The following is a 16,503-nucleotide window of genomic DNA, read 5'->3' on the forward strand; positions in this document are numbered from 1 at the left end:
CATCTCAGTCAGGGTCTTGGGCAGCTGTCCTCCCTCTCTGGTTTCCAGCACATCCTCCAGAACTGTAGCAGTGATCCAGCAGAAGACTGGGATGTGACACATGATGTGGAGGCTTCGTGATGTCTTGATGTGGGAGATGATCCTGCTGGCCTGCTCCTCATCTCTGAATCTCTTCCTGAAGTACTCCTCCTTCTGTGGGTCAGTGAACCCTCTGACCTCTGTCACCATGCCAACACAGTCAGGAGGGATCTGATTGGCTGCGGCAGGTCGTGTGGTTATCCAGAGGCGAGCAGAGGGAAGCAGTTTCCCCCTGATGAGGTTTATCAGCAGCACATCCACTGAGGTGGACTTTCTAGGGTCAGTTAGGATTGTAGTTTTGTGGAAGTCCAGAGGAAGTCGACACTCATCCAGACCATCAAAGATGAACACAACCTGGAAGTCTTCAAAGCTGCAGATTCCTGCTTCTTTGGTTTCAGTAAAGAAGTGATGAACAAGTCCCACCAAGCTGAACTTTTCCTCTTTCAGCACATTCAGCTCTCTGAAAGTGAATGGAAATATGAACTGGATGTCCTGGTTGGCTTTGTCTTCAGCCCAGTCCAGGCTGTGTTTCTGTGTTAAGACTGTTTTCCCAATGCCAGCCACTCCCTTTGTCAGCACTGTTCTGATTGGTTCATCTCTTCCAGGTGAGGCTTTAAAGATGTCTTCTTGTCTGATGGTTGTTTCTGGTCTGTCTGGTTTCCTGGATGCTGTTTCAATCTGTCTGACCTCATGTTCATCATTGACCTCTGCAGTCCCTCCCTCTGTGATGTAGAGCTCTGTGTAGATCTGATTCAGGAGGGTTGGGTTTCCTGCTTTAGCGATGCCCTCAAACACACACTGGAACTTCTTCTTCAGGGTGGATTTAAGGTTACGATGACAAACTGGAGCTTGAAGTTCTGAATGAGAAGAAAAATAAACACTCAATTCCAAAAAGAACTAATCTTTAAAACATGTTGCTCCATCTTCCATCTCTGGAAAATGTTCATTTATCCAGCAGCTTAAATCTTTAGATAAATCCTCTTACTGCTCTGCAGACAGTCAGCCAGCTCCTCCTGCTTCATTCTCCTCAGGAAGTCCACTGTGATCTTCACAAACGCCTCTCTGCTGCTGCTCCTCTGACTCTCTAAGCATTCTGGGTAATCTGGACTCAGAACCTTCTGGATCTTCTTCAGCTCGTTCTTCACAAAAGTGATGATGTTGTCCTCCAGCAGCTGGAACAGAATATTTATGAATGAGCCAATCAGACTGAAATCATGGAGCCAAACATCAGATCCATGTTGGACACACTGACGATCCACTGGTCTACAAAGAGCAGCATGGAGATGACTGTGAACAGAACAGATGTAACAGTAGTTGTTGTACATGTACAGACCATAAATATGGAGTCCAGCTGTGTTTGATGCTGCTGGGCAGACTGACCACTGGGAACCTCTGAGCTCTGCTGCTCCACTCTGTGGAGGAACCATGAAGGATTAGATCAACACAGGATAAAGATCCAGGAGTTTCTGCTCAAATAACTTCATCTGAATCAAGTCTGTCAAGTTTTAAACTCTCAGATTGTGAACATATCAGTAATTTTCAGTCTGTTTTCATGGACGTCCTTTCAGTGGTGATGTCAGGGATGATTTTGAAGAAGCTCATCAAACTGAACCATCAGCAGATCACTGCTCCAAAACCAGAACATGATCCGAGTCTCCCTCCACCACCAGAACACCAGCTTTACTAACGTGGTAGATCAGTGTAGTACAGATCAATAACTGATGAGTCATTTGATCAAAATCACTGAGTGCTTCACGTCTGACCCTCTGATGCTTCTGTAGACATTTTGCATATTTAATGAATGTCTGACAGTTTTACATTCATTCTATGAACACAGTGGAAATGTTGTGTTATAGTCTCCATGTTGTTTCCAGCATCATAAATTCTTAAGTTCAGAAAATTAGATTCTTTCTTCACAGCTGAAAAACAACAACATTTATTCTCTATTGAAATCTGCATCGTCCACTCCAAAGGTCACAATCTGAAGGTAACATCTGGTTTTGTTCCCTGTGGTTAACTCTGAGCATCAGTATGGTGGGATTTATCCACTACATCCACACCACTGTGGTTCAGTGTTGTCCTGATGGAGTAACAGCAGCCAGTATGATCCAGGCTTTAGCTGCTGGGTCTCTGTGTGACCTCTCAGACTGTTTAACAGATCAGACACAAAGAGAATCAGAGCAGCTCTGTTCTTTAAAGACAAACATGAACCCACTCAGGTCACACTTTCCCCACAGATATGAGCATCACTGTCCTCAAACAGCAAATGACCAAGTCGAACATTTGGATCTTTTCTCTTTCATTGTTTTCTTTTTAATGAATCTTTGTAACAATCTGAGGATGTTTCAGGTCATATTTATCCAGGAAACACAAACATGTAAAGGAGTCATCACAGCTCTCTGACCTCGTTGCTCCAGGTTCACCACTGAAGAGTGGAGGTCGACCTTTGGACCCGTCACTCCTCACAGACGGACAGCTGGACCCTGCAGACTGTGACCTCTGACCTCTGCAGACACAAACATGATTGAAGCAGCTGTGATCACACAGACTGCAGATAATGCAGCTGTTTCCTGTCAGTAACATCCTCTTAGATTAGAGTTCAGCTTTTTACAGGAAAACTGGACAAAACTGATTTTTGTTACAAACTCATTTTCATTTCCTCTCAGCTCACAAACACAGTCAGACAATCAACCAGAGTCAACACTGATTATAATGTCAGTGCAGAATTATTTCTGTTACTCAGTGAGTTCAGCTCTCTGACCTCGTTGCTCCAGGTTCACCACTGAAGTCTGGATTATAACCTTTGGACCGGTCACTCCTCACAGACGGACAGCTGGACCCTGCAGACTCTGCTCTGTCCTCCTCTTCCTCCATCATCATCTTCAGTCAGTCTGAGAGGTAAACCACAAACACTCAGTGAGTTCACATTAACAGGAGGAACTGAGTTACAGTCGCTGACCTCTGACCTGTCATGTGACCATGAAACCAGGTCAATATGTCTGTAGGTTCAGTCATCCAGGTCATGTGATCTAAGGAGCTTGGAGAGAAAAGAGACGTCTTTAAGTTTCTGGAAGACGTTTCATCTGAGAAGCTTCTTCAGCTCTAAAACCAAACGGTGGAGAGTCCCAGATATTTAAACCTGAGAGGGAAAGAAAGCATGTCGCTGACCCACCACTGATGTTATTTCAAGGAGGAAACTGAGAGCCTTTGCACCAGGAGCACAAACATCAGCTCCAGCAATGATCCACTGATGTGTTTTTATTCCATGTATGAATGTTGTTATTGACAGAGATGACGTTTGTGTGTCAGTGATGCAGTGACTGTTGTTGTTACCTGTACAGGCTGGTTAGACTCTATGAAACAGATCATACAGATCTCTGCATGTTAGAAGAGACTATTAAAGGTCATGAATGAGACAAAGGCAGGGAGGCGTCCTTTACAGCTAAACAGCAGAGTGAGAGAACAGCCAGCACCTCTACATTTATCACATTATACAGCACATGTATGATACTGACAGGGATGAGAAGAATTTAGTGATTCTGATCCCATCATTGATATTACTTATTGATTCTCAGTAGCTCTGCTCTGACAGTCACCACCATCACTGAGCAGCATATCAAAGACATTTGTGCACATTAACTGCATGTTGTGGCTCAAATGTTTGTGCATGTTGGAGGCATTTCCTCTTTGTTGTGATCAGTGTTGGTCATTACTCAAAACAGTCATTATTACACATATTACACAGAACACTTTGATTAAAAGTAATGGAGTACGTTACTTCATTACTCCTCATAACATTACTTTGATGTTACTGTGTAAAATGAACAAATGAGCATGTAACAACATAAAGCTGAGGTACAGCCCCACACACCAGGGGCCCATTCTTCGTACGTCGCTTACTACATCCAAGATCAAATGACACATCCAAGATCAAATCATCGCGCTAACCGTGAGCTCGCTAATCCGGTTCCCCGAACACACCTGCTGTTGACGATTACTACAGCTGGACGCAGGAATGTGACATCACTGGGTGTCGTAAAAGGGGCTAAGCATCGATAGTAGAAACATTGATCGGCAACCCGCTGATTGGTCGGCGAAAATGTCGAAGGGGCGTGCTCGGTATTTTCCGGCAGCAGAGCAAGAACTCATGAGTGAGGGATTTCAGGAGTTTCAGAGTTTAATTAAAACGCAAGAGAACACTGCAAAGGCTGCAAAAGCAAGGAGAGAGGGCTGGCAGAAAGTTGCTGACAAATCAAACTCGTAGGTAATTTAATAATAATAATAATAATGGATTGGATTTATATAGCGCTTTCCAAGGCACCCAAAGCGCTTTACGATACCACTATTCATTCACTCCCACATTCACACACTGGTGGAGGCAGCTACGGTTGTAGCCAGGCTGCCATATCGCGCCATCGGCCCCTCTGGCCAACACCAGTAGGCGGTAGGGTAGATCTATCATATGACACTATATTGTCCAATATCATATGGCATTATATTATATTATAATATGTTATATTATATCCCCTTTCACATTAGAGCCACAACAGGACCCACAAGAACATGGGAACAAGTAAAAGTGGAATACAGGAGTATTCTACAGAATGGTAATATTTATCTCTTAGATTGCTTTGCGTCTCTTGGCAAGGTAATACTGGCCTGTAATAATCTGTTAGTTTGTTCATAACAGCAACCAAGAAAAGGGCAGAGGAAAAAAAGACAGGTGGTGGTCCTGCACCCCCTCGTCAACAAGTTGGTTAAGTGAATAATACCCTCACGGGAAAATCGATATCTCTCTATGAGCACACTGTCGCGCTGAGCTAAAGGATCCTGTCTATCCCGCAATATACGCTGAATTCTGAGGACTCTCCTTATCAATCTTGCACCTTCCGCAATGGGTTGGTCACGTATACGGACAGGACATGGCTGCGACAGGCTTCCCAAATCCACCTTCGCTTTTATAGCCGTGGTCTCTCATCTTGATTACACGAAGTAATTTACAATTGCTACTCTGAAATATGAATTACATCTGTAATAATCACATACATGTAATAGAATGTTAATAGTACATTTCCCTTTTTTAGGAAATGACCTGTATGTATCTGTGTGACATTAATAAAAGGATCAAGTGCTGCATTATCTTTAGTTACATTGATGTTATTTATTTATGGTGAAACAGTGGAAAAATATCGCTGTTGCTTTCGTATAAATGAAGCGGACATACCTGCGTGGCCGCGATCTAATCCTGTTTACATAAAGTAAACCTGCTCCCGAGCAGGTTTACGCTTACGGCTCTGTTGCTATGACAGCAAGTCCCGGATGAGCTTCGGGGAACCGAACGATCCAGGATCACGCGAAATCGTCAACAATCTAATCCGGCTAACCTACTTAGCGAGGTACGAAGAACGGGCCCCAACACAGATCCTGATGAGGTCACGTGATGTTTCTCTGAGTGTTTATGAACACAAATCAAAGATGAAACAGCACAAAGACACTTCAAAGTGATTCTACTGTAGAAACATGAACAGGTAGAAACCTGCAGCCTGACTGCTCATCACTTTGTTACCTGTTCAAGTTCAGCAGCAGCAGCTCACTTTATCACGGTGCTGGTCTGGGGTCAGTGTTTACTCAGCTTTAACTCACTCTGGGTTCTTGGCTAGCTTAGCGTTAGCTTAGCGTTAGCATGCTGTGTGCTAGCTCAGCGTCAGAGCTCTGCAGGTGTCTCGTGTGTAAATATTAATCACAGTGACAGTAAAGGAGGTAAAGGGCTGTGACGTCATCACGTACGCTGCGTCCTCTGTGGGCTCTGACTGAACTCAAAGTACAAACTACAAGTACACAAACACGAACGTAGCTCAGAGTGGCGGACACACTCGGCCTCGTTGGTCCAGCTGTGAGTCCGTTACCGTGAACTATGGAGCGGCAGATTTGTGCTGAACTAAGCTGCACACAGCTGATGTTAGCCAGGAAACATTACACACTGACTTTAATGGAGAGACCGGAAATACAAACACACACAGTTTGTTGTGTGAAGAAATCAAACACGAGCTGAACAAACAGTAAAGTTCCTAAAGACAAACTGTTAAAGGAGGAAACAAAGCAAACTTACAGTTTCTTCACACACCAACAACAAGCTCCACTCCACACCTGGACACTAAACACGGACACACAGGTGAGCTGCTTCCTGGAAGGAGGCGGGGCTCCACCTGAAACTCAGCACAGGTGGGAGGGGCTCAGCTCTGTGTGTGCTGATGTGTTAACTTTAAAAATATGCCGTCTGACTGCTCAGACTGAGTCAGAGTAAAGTTCACATGCTGACGTGTGGAGACATGAAACCTTGTTGTAGCTGCAGGTGTGAACACACTGATCCCAGATCAGCTCTGCTGTATTTGTAACATGAACATTTCTGCTGCAAAGCTTCAAATGTTCAGCATGTTTCTCTGTTTCCAGTCTATAGATCCAGTCACACTTTCTACCTTCACCTGTGCAGTAAAGACTGAGAGCAGAGCTGAAACCAAGCGTCCAATCAGTGAGCAGCATCAACACCTGAGCTTCATTCAGACTCTGTTATTGAAGATGTTGTTGGTACAAAGTTCATCTGCTGCTCACATGAATCCATGAAAGATTTATTTCACTGAATGTTTCTTCAAAGCTCATTTCAACCTGTTGAAGTCATGAATGAAAGTGCAGACTGAGAGTGGATCACATGATGTTTGAGGTGTGTCATGTGACATGTTCAGTATTGTCACACATGTCTAGATTGTCCCTGATATCATAACTGCTCAAACACTGATGATTATATTTGAAGAATTATTCCTGATGGCAGCAAAGTTTGAATGGAGCTCTCTGTCTGTGCTGATTTGTCGCCCTCTGGAGGTCAAAGCACAAACTGCATGATGTCACTGTAACCACCACAGAGACAGGAAGTGTTTTTATGACTGAAACACTGAAATGATGCTAACGGCTGTCGTTAGGCTCACTGACAGCAGTGCTGATGTGTTCATGTCAAACACTGGCTCAGGTCAGACTCCTTCATCCTTCTCCAGCGTGAGGCCGCCCTCAGACCCACAGGAGCTCTGACCTTTGACCTCCTGACCCTAACCATTTTAGTCTTGTTGCATCTTTAAATGCAAATCCATCCAAACTGTAGCCGAGCAAAAGAAGCTGGAAGCTGTTCTATGAATGTTGTTGTTGAAGGAGCTTGGAAAGAAAAGCGTCTGGACTTCTTTAAGTTGCTTGAAGAGGGACATGGACGTCTTAATGCCCACTCACATCCTGGGACATTTGATCACAGGAAATCACATGATAGCGTGGGGCTAGATCTCACAATGGGTTCACCCAAGACCTTGGCTGATTGAGACCCACACCCGTTTTCACGGAGGAGGAGGAGTTTCACATGCTGAACATGTGACAGCCTGGTTTAAAGGGACCAAAAGTAACTGGACACCTGATTCAGTTCAGGTTTATTCATCCGCTCCAAACCACAGCAGCAGTCACCTCCAGGGAACCAGCTGATCCATGTAACTGGGGACAGACCACAGCCCAGAGCACTGGTTCATGATGTGTTTGTGGACTGTAGGTTGTTTGGATAGAGATGAGATGTACTCAGCAGTCTGTCTCTAATGTTTAATGAAATGTTCTGAAGATGATAATAACTTGTGATTTTCTTTTGAATGAATCTTTAATCGTGTTGTAGGGCCTCTGACTCTCATGAAGATTTTCACATCAATGTGCTTTTCACAAAGATATTAACAATGAAAATGACGTGCAGCCCTGAACTACTCATGCGTTAACTCAGCGGTTCCCAACCCCCGGGTCACGGACCGGTCCGTGAGTCGTTTGGTACCGGGCCGTGAGAGTCGAGGCTCGGTGTGAAATTGATGGTTGATAGGTTTGTAGCATAAACCTGTTCGCTGGATCGTTCAATCCAGCTACACAGCAAAGCAAGACACGAGTAGTTCTTTATGTTTCTCGTGCACGGGAGAGACCTGGACCAATGCCGTTCCTTCGCTTGACCACAGTCGCTCTCGTCCGTTCCCTCGTAACACTGTTCTTTTATTGAGGTTACATGAATATACATAGGTTCATTAACATACACGTGAACAAAGGTACCAGTCTGTATGTTATGTAGGTGTGTGTGTGTGTGTGTGTGTGTGTGTGTGTGTGTGTGTGTGTGACCCCATAAACGACTTCCCTAAACCTGCTGGTCTGGAAGTCCAGCAGTTCATCTAAACAAAAGGCACTTAGACTAAAACAGACATCCTACCACAAAACAATAAGAAGGTAGCACCTCTCCCATGATCCCAGGACGTGGGCGTGAATGCCAGAACACTCTGGAGTCACACAAAGTCTTTAAAGACTACTATCATTACACAATTGGTTCTACACCTCTGAGCATATATGGTTAGATATTCCCCAATAACAATGACAATGATAAAATATAAATCCAACAATGGTTTTCAGGGTTTTTATCGTTAACTTCGTTTCCCTGGGTCTTTTCCCGTGTTGTAGTCGTGTGTCTTATTTTGAAAGAAATGTTTACGCGTTACCATAGCGACCAGAGAGCATTAAGGCTGCAGACAGGTGCATCCAACAACATTTTATTTTCCCTTATTTGATTTATGGACCTAACTGTATGAACTGGACTTTGGCTTTAATGCTGCTCCTCTTCATCATTGCTGTGTTGCATTTCCATCATTCTGCTGCTGGATTCACTGCAGGCTTTAACAAACACTCCTTTGGGTCCAGGCCCAGCCACGTGTTTGTAAGCTGCTGTGCTCCTCACAAATAAAGCCTGAAGCAGCTCAGACTGTTAGAAGCAGCACTGAGCCCTGTTACAGTTATAGTGTTAGAGCAGCGGCTGCAGCCTACAGCATTTAAACTAGCTGACAGTAAACACATCAGTCCAGATGTTACCACATTACTTTGTGATGCTGAGAGTTAAAGGAGACTGGCTGATTAAAATCCCATTCCTTACATCACCGTCCTCTGCTCTGACTGCTTTCATTTAATCACAATCAGAATACTTTTTTGATCCCCAGGGGAAATTATTTAGGTTACAGTGCTGCAGCACAAACAGGAACAAAGACACAACACACTAAGTAAGAAATAGCACAACATACACAATATATACATGCATACATATGAGTCACTTATAAGTAACATGTGAGTGCTGGGGTCTATGACAGCAGGCAGGTCTGTATTTATGTCCAGGCTGACATGAACAGCTAGTAGTTCAGGGTTCAACACTCAGGAAAGTGTGTGACCTTCCACACTGACAGAAGATGCTAAACATGACTTTAAACTGTTGTTTGTTAAAGCCTCACAGATCTGAGAGCAGGGCTCAGTGGGTACATGAGCCTTTATACATGAAGGCTTTCTGTTTCCAGGAGAGGAAACATGTGATCCAGCTGTGTTTGGTCACATGGATCTGCTCTGCATGGATCACCTGACTAAAACATGTTGTTATTATTGTTCTTACAGTCTTAAATCGGTACATCAGGCGGGTCACATGACACCCGGGGGTGACAGCAGCATCTTTCCTCTTTAGAAAGCTGCTCTCTGTCCCAGGAGCTGTTGTCACAGTAACAGCAGGAACAGGAAGTCACATGCTCTCTGCTCTGTGATTGGCTGCTTCTTATCTCAGCTTCCTGCAGAGGGTGGAGGTCTGCTGATAACGCACAACAACAGAAGTGTGACTTTCACTTCCTGTTTATTGCTGTTGTTCTTAAAGCTCTCAGACGATGCTGCAGCGCCCCCTGCTGACACAAACTCCTCCCTCTGTCTCAGAGGTCACAGGTCAGCCTGCTGCAGAGGGTCTGCCTGTTCATGGACTTCCTGTTACAGAGACGGGTCTCAGCGTCAACACTAGTTTCTGATTGGACGGTGTGGAAAATGTTACGAGTTCAAAATATTGGGGATGGAGACAAGAGAAAAACCACAATAACAACACTGGTCCGGTCGGGTTGAGTCAAACGATGATTTTAATGATCACACACGTGGGAGATGGACACTGATGCAGACAGCCTCTGATCTCAAAATGGTGGAGCATTGCTCAAACTCTTATAGCCTCTGGTGCCTCCACCTTATCATAAAAGCCTAAACATTCACATGCTTTCTCTCACACAGCGCCTAAGCTACGACCTTGGCTCCCTGTTTATCTGCTCCTGCTGAGATGGGGCAGAAAACTCCAGCATGTTCTCTTCTAATCAGACAAATAAGGCGATGACTTTCTGCAAACAGTATTTCTTATAACTCGGCAGTATAATGCATCATAAAACAATATCCTTCATTCACAATAAGTCAGCAGTTTAATATAATGCACATCAGTTTAACTAATGCAATAGTTATCAGCTTCTTCTAATTCAGGAGAATAATGCAAACTAAAACTACATAATAATTCACAATCTTTAATTAGGGGTATAACATGGCATAAAATAATATTATAATCTAACAAAACCCAGCTTCCTCCAGCCGAGTGATGTGTGGATTCATCACTCTCTGTGGATCAGTGTAAGTCTGTGTGTGGGTCAGCTGCAGGACTTGTTTGACCTTTGACCCTGGCAGACAGAGCTGGTTACTGCTGTGTGACTCCTGCCGTCGCTCCACTTTAAATTTTACTTAAAATAAGTCCTGACATGGCCCCGCCCCCTCTGACCTGCTGCTCCTGGATGTGCTGAGGACACAGCGGAGGCTCAGAGGGGGCGGGGCTTTTCCCGTGGCGGTAACCAAACTGCATTAGGTCACTGCACTGCCAGTGTTTAACCACACCTCTTCTGACTGACCTTTGACCTCTGACATGTTGATTCGATCCTTATTTAATGACGTCTTTTATCTAGTGATTTAATTCTGTGTATTTATATGTGATGGTGTTCCTGAGTTCAGCCTCAGCTGATATCCACAGACGCTCCTATTGGCTGGTTTTAAAAACACGTCTGCCTGAAATTCACATTTCATTGATTTTGGGGGATTTTAACAGAGAGATAGAACTTTATGAATCCCTCATGTTTATCCTCCAGGAAATCCAGTTTGTAGCAGCAGAACACCGACAAACTTTTACACAGCACAGAATTAGGATATCAAATAAAGGGGAATAAGAGAATATGAATATAAGCATAAATATGTACATATATACACAGACCTCACACAGAGACAGCAGCTACACTGTGTGTGGATGTGATCCACAGTCACAGCTGTGGGTTTCAGTCAGTGTGTCTCTAACTTCATGGTCACATTTCAAAGCTTATTGGAGCCAGAAGATGTTCAAGTAAAAGATTTATTGCTGTACTCGTCTACCAGGATAACAGGAGGTTCATAAAGCTGTGTAATACTTCAGCTTTACATCATGCAGTAGTAGTTTATTAAACCCCCCAAAATATGACTATCCAGAGTTGGGACCAGGAAGCAGAGTTGCAGTCTTACACGCCTCTCTGCAGCTTCTCTCCTCCTGCTACCCCCCAAAAACCCATCTCCATAGAGACTGTGTCAGCTCCCAAACAGACAAAAAACAAACTAAAAACCAGCAACAAACAACTTAAACATAAACAATCACAAAGAAAGAACAATGCAGTATCCACATCTGAACCAAAGAGTAAAACAGTGAAATGTGGATTATTAAACATTAGGTCTCTCTCCTCCAAGTCTCTGTTAGTACATGTTAGTAAAAACATTTCTGCATTTTACCCATATTTTATTTTTAACTCAAAATCAAAGATTCCAGATTCTCCTACATGTTGGTTTTGAATCAGATAGGACGACAGATTTCAGGTGGCCCTGTGTCTTTCTCTATTACATTTGCCACTGTGTAACTCAAAGTTATTTAAGGACTAGTTTATTTCAATGGATGAGTTTACTGACTGACGCGCAGAAGAAATAGTTCTTTATGGAGCCTAGATGGTGTGAATGATGAGACCAAAGACTGCAATATCTTGTACCAAAAATATATTGAATAAATGGAGGACAGGGGAAATGGAACAAAATAATTAACACAACACACAACATAAATGCCCACAATTAAATAATAAATCAATGCTGTGATCTTTCTGTGCAAAAGTCCTTTTTGGTCCTCTTCTTTTTAAAGTTCACTTTTGAGGTATTCCTCCTTAGAGTCCAGCTTCATACAAATGGGGAAATATGTCCGTAATCCAAAGACGGCTAAGTGGGGGAAAGAGGGGAAACAAAGAATGGTCCTACCGGCTCGCCACTTCAATATGAAGAAGATTAATTCAAAGGGAGGGAACAAAACCTGACCTGTAGGTCAGAAAAACGTCCATTAGCACATCAAGTTCGATTCAGTTTACCGGTAAACAAATATATTTTTCTGCAAGCCTATGTAACAATGCAAATCATCATCAACCAATGTACAACAGTTACATTATTAATTATCTTGGCTACGTAGCTTAATCTATACATTCCAGTAGCGTTCGCTACAAACAATACAAAAACAACAATAAAGGAAAACAGCTGTCTAACAGACAGCATAGCCGAATTCAAGGCAACACATAACAATAATCATTCAATCGCACTTTGTTTCAAAGTAAGCCCATTAAAATGCTTAAGTAAATAAAAGTGTTCAAAAACAGCGGTTTTTGAGCCGGAGTTCTGCTCGCGGTGGGAACGCCGCCGCACAAAGTCATTTTTTAATCGCGAAAACGATCGGCTGGTTACTGACAACCAAAAGGTTGTTTTTGGTAGATATTAAAGATCATGGGTGGGCGGGGCAAATGGAGCAGTTTTCTACAGTCGAGTAAAATTCCAGGAAAGAGCTGGGTGTGGCTTTCCTTTAAATCACATGATCAACAGCTTTAAGATGGAGGCAACTCGCTCAGTGTTTCCTGTTTCATTCTTAGACTGTGGCGATGGTAAGTAGCAGCTTTTCACTTGTTACCTGGCATCTTTTCAGCCACCAATGATAGTCATTGTATGTTATCAACATTTCACCAACTATGTTTTCTCTCATGTTTAAAATAGGCCGACCAAGAGCAAAATAGGTATGTCTGCAGACTCTGCTGTAGCCAAAGTTATCAGATCTCCTGTGTTTTTAAATCCCTAACTGCTCGATCATTATCATTTTAGAAGACAACAATTTCTCAAAGGAGGTTGAAAACTAATGCCTACAAGATTACCAAGAGGATGGTTCGGGGCTCTTACATGACTCCGGGAAGTCAACACTTGGTGGATGAGGTGTGTTACCTTTGACACTTTTAAGACAGTCCTGTTTATCACTACTAACAATAAGCAAATATGTTTTCACTCAACAGATCCTTCACAGCATGTTGTTTCTGGGCAAAATCAACAACATCCCCTTTTCTCCAGAAGAAATCTTCCCTAATCCTTTTGTGTTGGGTTCTTTAATGAGAAGATATCCCAGGCCTTTAAAGTTGTATTCGACTCAGCTTCCCAGGCGAAGTCCCTTCTCCTGTGTGCTCGACATGGTAAGATAACTCTTCTCACATTTTCAGTCAATCTGACAAACTTCCAGTTTTTAGGAAAGTATAATGCAAAGTGCTTTTTTACTGAGAAATCCAAAGAAAATCCATACTGTACCTTATACTTCAACATATGCTTCTAGCTATACTTCTCCACCAAACACAGAGACTGCAGGAGAGCTGGAGACTTGCTTCAGAATTTGTTAGTTCTAAATAATGTCTAACAGACTCATTATTGGAGATGCTTACAGTCTTCAAGGCGTATATGATGCTGTCACTGTGTAGCTGCTGGATCTGTTAAGTCAGCTCAAAGACTCTAAATTCAGCGTGTTTTGACAGCCCGGCATAGCAAAATAGAAAAAAAAAGGTCAATTAGCAAATTTAATTATAAATTAGTGAGAACAAAGATGGATTTTTGCTTATTGATTTAAAATTAAATAGATTTTTGTGACTTGTTTCACCCCCTATCTTAAAATGTCTAAACCAAAAGCATCCAATGGTCCTGCATAGTTAAATAAGTCAAGCAGCGAAACAAACATGTTGATCAACTTTCTATGAAAAACAACTATATAATCAGGTGCAACACTTTGACCAGATCTGTAACTGTTTTCAGATCGTCCTGCAAAATAACTCAGAGAATGAAGAGCAAATAAAGCAGAGTCTGCAAGATCTCCTCACAGACTTGGACTTAGAAGAGAATAATAAAAAAACAGCTTTCGTCTCGTCCACCATCTGCATTTCTCAAAAATCCCAAACCAACAAATCAGAAAGGTACTGCGGAGTCTCCATGTCCACCAAAGGTCCTAACGCTGGGAAAATGATGATTGCTGCCTCCTGTCTTAGCAAATGGCATAAATATGTATCTGGTGCGGTGATGACCTATTATCCAAACACAGTCCAGAAAGATTACTTTGATGGAACAATTGAAGTACCTGGAAATATCAGGTGTGAGGCTTTTTGTCTCCGTGATGGTGCCAGAATGAAGCCTTGCAGATCATGTAAGAATTTGTTTGGCTTGAACACAGAAGACCTCAGAGAGTGGCCATATGGTAACTGTGCTGAAGCTGAGAGCCTGAGCAATTTGCTTGAAAATGAGAGAGAAGTTGAAACACATGTGGATGAATACTCAGCTGAAAAGGATAACAGGCAGAGAGCTGAGGATGAGGTTGGTAGGGTTCTTAGAACTGTGTTGCAAAGGATTCGGTTTAACTGGACAGGTGAATTTTACAACCCAGAACAAGAGTGAGATTTCATGAAATCGTTTGCATTCATCATTCTGATAAATCAAAGATTCTCTGCTCTGACAGCATCTGTGTGGATTTTCTGTAATCACAGAGACGTGTATAAGCATGTTTACTTTCCATCTCCATGTAATTGTCACATTTAATAATTAAAACTGGCTTCTATGGGTTTTTGTTTGTTTGCTTACATATCTAGTGTTTAATGCAATATGAAGCATTATCAGACAGCATTTATTGGGAAGAATCCCATGTTTATACTGGTCTGTACCCAGGGTACACAGAAAATAAAAACACATGTTTTCTTATTATGATCCCAACTATAATTTACTTAAGCAAAAGCACTACATGTGTAGTTATAATATTTATAGCAGTTACTGTTGAGCTTTAAATTTATCATCTTAAATGTTTATATGCTGATTATATTGCTTTATATAAGAAAGGCCTAACTCTGAGTACACTCTGTGCCAAAAAGTGCTGACAGGAAACTGCATGCTTTTGCAGAAACGTGCTTTTGCAGCTAGAAAGTGAAGCTGATATATATCAGTTTTAATTAGTTTTTACCAACTGCTTGCTAGGGCAATCCCACGAGTTTGGTGTTTTTGTATTGAACATGATTCCAAGTGCTTTCTATAACACATAGCAGAGGTGCCACAACAAAGACTGAGAAGAGGACAGGAAGAGACAGTGAAAGAGATGCACTCCTTCGCCATTCATGTTAAAGCGTTGCATAGCTTTAATTTTAGAGAGTGTTGCATAACTTCAGTCATTTTTCTACCACAGGTGAAGCCAAGAATTGTGAAGCTCTCTTTTGGCCAAATACCAGAATCTGTAAGAAGAAGAAAAAACAAACAATCAAATAGGTCATTATTAAGAGGACAACAATCTCTTGATGATTATCCACAGTGTCTTTGATAACTCTGAGATACAAACTGTCAAGGATATACACATCCCAGCAAACAATAGCTGTGTTTGACTAAAGCGATTAATAACAAGGACAGAGCTACAATCACTACAGTCAAACATAAAGGGCTTAATCCTGAATCCAAGTCTGAGCTGTGATGCCGTTGGTGCTGAAAGCTGCTCAGATCCTGAAGCTGCACGTTTTGTCTCTCTCTAACCAAACCAGCAGCAAAAGAAGACACATTTCGCTTGACATAAACATTGTCATGAATTCCCTCTTACTTTTGCTGGTTTGCTTCCACCACCATTAAAACACACACAGAAAAACAACACAGCACAGCTCTCTGCCTCTCTCAGTGTACTTTAAGAACACCGTTTCCCATCTCAAATCTCTGTTTTTGGCATTATTCGCTTGCTTGTTATGAAGCAGTCTACCGTTGTTTACAGCCATTTTTTTTTAATGACTTCCGACAAGACAGCCTCATTTCTGCTGTTCAATACCACATTTTATTTATTTTTTTCAAATTAAGTGAAACTGCAAAATGCTCTGCTGTGTCTCTATTAAAACCTCTTATTAAAACCTCTGAATCACTTCAGCAGCATCAGCCAATGTACATTTGTTGAGTCGTGGTTCTCGTCTGCTTTTGTTCTACTGCAGAATAATATTTTTAAGGTTATCTACTGTAAAAAGCTAGGCCAGGAAAATCTGCTTCATGGTTTTGTGTTTTATCCTCAGTTACTTTGACACAAAAGCATCTGCTGTGATGCTCACACCTCTGATGAAGTTTCACAAGTGTCAGTACTGATAAATGATCAGAATTATAATGTTTCTGACTCTCTGAGTAAGAATTAAATGG

General features: G+C 42.3%; 1 protein-coding gene and 1 long non-coding RNA gene across 2 annotated transcripts in view; one reads left to right on the forward strand and one right to left on the reverse strand.

Annotated features, from left to right (window-relative positions):
* Positions 1–16,503, forward strand: part of LOC112432914 (uncharacterized) — a 118,351-nt gene that overhangs the window by 84,586 nt on the left and 17,262 nt on the right. The window lies entirely within an intron of this gene.
* LOC143413219 (uncharacterized) overlaps positions 1–16,503 on the reverse strand; it is a 332,604-nt gene that overhangs the window by 28,688 nt on the left and 287,413 nt on the right. The window contains exons 3-6 of the mRNA XM_076875976.1: positions 2,840–2,969; positions 2,483–2,584; positions 1,412–1,490; positions 1,064–1,250 (exon numbers count right to left, since the gene is read on the reverse strand). Of these exons, the coding sequence (XP_076732091.1) occupies positions 1,064–1,250; positions 1,412–1,490; positions 2,483–2,584; positions 2,840–2,958 (487 nt within the window). The 5' untranslated portion in view covers positions 2,959–2,969. The remainder of the gene's footprint in view (positions 1–1,063; positions 1,251–1,411; positions 1,491–2,482; positions 2,585–2,839; positions 2,970–16,503) is intronic.

This window comes from Maylandia zebra, linkage group LG2 (assembly GCF_041146795.1).
Source record: "Maylandia zebra isolate NMK-2024a linkage group LG2, Mzebra_GT3a, whole genome shotgun sequence".
Lineage (NCBI taxonomy): Eukaryota > Metazoa > Chordata > Actinopteri > Cichliformes > Cichlidae > Maylandia > Maylandia zebra.